At 39.7% G+C, this 4016-nt stretch overlaps 1 protein-coding gene across 1 annotated transcript in view; it reads right to left on the reverse strand.

Annotated features, from left to right (window-relative positions):
* Nucleotides 1-1960, reverse strand: part of LOC109226464 (V-type proton ATPase subunit H-like) — a gene marked incomplete in the record, with an annotated part of 19196 nt that extends 17236 nt beyond the window's left edge. The window contains 2 exon segments of the mRNA XM_019391221.1: nucleotides 469-571; nucleotides 1824-1960. Of these exon segments, the coding sequence (XP_019246766.1) occupies nucleotides 469-504 (36 nt within the window).

Below are 4016 nucleotides of genomic sequence, written 5' to 3' on the forward strand. Positions count from 1 at the left end.
CAAGGAAAAAAGACAAAAAATGCTTTCAATTCTTAGCTTTTTTATAGGAGCATGTAGTTAACAGATGGAGAAGAAAGTACATTATAAAAAAAGATGCCATATTGTTATTGTCACCAAGAAGAAAGATAATCGTGAAGGACAGTTCACATAAAATCCCAAGAATAGAGAACTTTTCTATGTCAAATAATGTACGACTACCAAAGCAACTAGTAATTAAACTTTAAAAACAACCTCGTATCTTAACCAATCACTTACTGCATGGATTTCTTTCTAGGTTCTTTTATTTACACAGACAAGCTATTATAGCGTTTGTAGAAGAAGAAAGTCAATGAAAGAAAAAGAAAGCAACTAACAGCCACAGACCTAGATCTCTTGTACATGCTCATTATGATAACGGTGGAGATCACAGTCTAATCATTAGTGCATAATACTAAATTCAAGCCGATTCTTACGCAAGTGAGAGGTTACCTGCTCCGTGGTGAGCTCGGAATTCTCTATTGTCATTGTGACTAGATTCTTCAGATCCGAAATCTTTTAGCCTCTAACGAATCAAGAAAAAATTGGAATTGTCCTGCACATTTTTAACAGATGTATTTCAGAACTCTGACAGATAATGAGTCCCACATTGTAGAGAAATATACTTAAACACAGGATCATCAAATTCTTTCTCACCAACAAAAAGAATTTAAGTTTGTAAAACACAAAAAATAGCTGCTCGAAAGCTTGACGAACAAGCGAAAAAAGCCTATCTATTCTATTTTCTTAGTTTAGTAAAGAGCTTTTCCCTTACTAGTCGAACAGAGACGAAAGTTGGCCATAGTGATCCGGGAGTCCCATGTGGAAGGGCACAAGGATGGGAGGGCAAACGGAATACAAAATAGAGAACAAAAGCAAAAAGCAGCACCTTACGATGTTCATGACCAATTGGATCCCGACATACCAGTAGGTACCAGAGGAGATCACTATGATCGTTACTGTGGGGGACTCAATTCATCAGGAACTGGAAGGACGACATAAAATGAACAAAAACTTTTTAGCATTCGGAATGCTCTTATGTGTAGGATTCAATTCCAACAGCCAATGATTCAATTACAGTTCCAGACTACTACAAGAGCATAAAAGCAATATCTTAGTCAAACTAAACTCAATTCAACCATGATCCAACTGATTTCCGCCTTAACTTCTGCTCCCTATTGAGACTATGATGTCCTTCTTACCCAAAAAAGGGTAGCCCGGTGCATGAAGCATCCCGAATTCATCCGGGGTCCGAGGAAGGGCCGCACCCCAAGGGGTGTGATGTAGGCAGTCTACCCTGATGCAAACATAAGTGGCTGATTCCACGGCTCGAACCCGTGACCTATAGTAAGAAGTAAGAACCAAATCCACCACGAGGGATAAACCTATCAAATTGTAACTGATCATAGGAGATCATTTCCTCAACCAGATGTTTACAGAATAATAACATCAATTCAACCAAAAGGATGGCATTACAAGCAAATAACTAGATGGCATTACAAGCAAATGGCTAGCAGAGAATCAATAGAAATATATATTGGGGTTATATAAAGCAATGAGAAATTGGCAGATCATAAGTTGACCTCAAAATCTTGTTGCCTTGAAATTCAGATTTCACCACAATTCTCAACAATTCGAAGTCACTAATTCAAATGGACTATCATTTAACCTTTTCCTCAAACTTTCAAGACTCGACCTTTATCTCTACAACACATTCATTTAAACCTAGAATTAACATTTCTCATTCCTAAAATAAAAAAGAAAAGAACCAACTTTTTTTTTTTTGTAATCAAAATTCAAGATTCTACCTTTATATCCAAATAAAATCAAACTTAAAAACCAAGAATCAGCATTTTACATTCCACTTATTGAGTCAATTAACTGAAATTGAAATGAATTTTGTGCTAATTGAGGGGACGAGAGATGTACAAATTAAATAAACAGATACAAATATAAAATAAAGTCTTACCTCAGATACAGTTAAGTCTGGTTGAGCCACACAGAGATAGATCAAGCTCGAGGAAAGAAGTGATCTATGTAAGAAAAACAAGAGGAAATGACAAAATGGTCCCTAATTTTTGGGAATTAGTCTAAAATCATCTTTAATATGTACTAGTTGAGCATTTTAGAGCCCGTTTGGATTGGCTTATTTTAAGTGCTTTTAAGTCATTTTGTAGTGTTTGGGTAAAGTAAAAAAATTACTTTTAAGCACTTATTTTTAAGCTAAAATAACAAAAACAAGTCAAAAGCCAAAAGCTATAATTCCTAACTTATGGCTTAAAAGCTGTTTTGGCTTAAAAGTCACTTAAAATAAGCTCATCCAAACGGGCTCTTAGTCCTTCAAAATAATTGAGTACTCCGCAAGGACAACATTAATTGGTAAAAATTTACTCGCATCCCGTTGTTTATACCCAACCAATGTATATCAACCATATGTCTTTCATATACAAATTTGTCACTTAACCATGATTAAGTAATATGTATTTTTATTCTAATTTTTTTGTTAACTAAGGTTAAAATGATTGATCGGCAGGTTTCTACTTTTTATTAATTTTTCCTTTGTAAAAATGTAGGAAACTTTCCGTTTTCTTGTTTTTCTTATTTCGTTTCCTAATTGATTTTGTTATTTCCTTTCATGCTTAGAATAAGAATGCATTGTCTTAAGATATTTGGTAGTGTCATTTTTGAGAGTCAATTTGCATAGTGCGATTATAAATATTTTTGTGACTATTTTCAAGCTTGATTCTTGACGTAGTTCCTGCGCTGAAAGTTAATTTACATAGTGTGATTGCAAAAATTAGTGTGATTACTTTCGAACATGATTCTTGTCATGGGCGGCTTTCCAGCCATGCCCCATGACCCCTTGGGCGCGCCCCGTGGCGTCCTAGCGAACCTCCCAATGCCTAGCGCCACGGACGGCCCCGTGGTCTTGGCCGCGCCAAGTGACAAGCGCGCAGGTGCCTCTGTCGCCCCACCGATATCCCTCGCGAGCGCCATGCCGCAGGCAGAAGCCAACAGCGCCGCGCGCGCAGACCGTGATGCCAAAGACACTGCTGCTGACAACGGACCTGCTGCTGCCTTATAGAAAACTATGTCATTTTCATTGTAAATATAGAGTAGTTTATTTCATGCACTTCCATTATGTTTCTCTAGCTTAATTAGGTCTACTCCTGTAACTTTGGTTTATTTTTTTTAAGTACTATTAGGGGGGATCAAGCAATCAAAACTTTCTAGCAAGCAAGCAATTCTCTGTACTGGTGTCTCTCCCCCTCGACACCGCGTTGCTTTTCTGTAATAGCTTTCATTAATGCAATCAAGCTTTCTTTCATTCTGAATTCTCATTTCTGTTCTCTCAATTGCTCTTGACATTGGTTTTCCCGTACGGCACTGACAATCTCGTCTAGCGTATGGAGGGGACCTCAGTTGGCGGACAGCAACTGAACTGACATCAGTTGCCTAGCCGTACGTTGCCCTTCCAAGGAATCTCAGGAAGGCGCCGCGTATCAGTTGGTATCAGAGCCCAGGCTCGACATCGGACGAGGGAACGTATTGACATACCACCATTTCTGACCATGGTGAATCATGGGGACCGCATTGCGGCCCTCGAAGGGACGGTTGAGGTATGGCGGCCTATTATGGATACGGTGCCTGAACTAAGAACCAGCCTACTGCAAAGGTTGGACGACCTGGACCGCAGAGTGCTTCGGGTCGAAGTTGACGTTGAAAACATCAGTCGCGACTCCGAGGGAGACCGGCAGACGGCAGCCACAGAGGCAGCCGAAATCTTTGAGAAATTCGAGGGGCTCCAACAGGAGCGCACCGAGGATTTAGCCCACAGGGCACAAGAGGCAGAAAAGGTGACTGCCATGCAACAAACCATTGACAAATTGACAGACCAACTCAATGTTGTCAACTCTGCTTTACAGGGCCTACTCCGAGGAGGTGGAAACCAAATCGGAGGTGCTGTGAACTCCGCTTCCGCGACAAAGAAGCTGAAAATT

Source organism: Nicotiana attenuata, chromosome 6 (genome assembly GCF_001879085.1).
Source record: "Nicotiana attenuata strain UT chromosome 6, NIATTr2, whole genome shotgun sequence".
Taxonomy (NCBI): Eukaryota; Viridiplantae; Streptophyta; class Magnoliopsida; order Solanales; family Solanaceae; genus Nicotiana; species Nicotiana attenuata.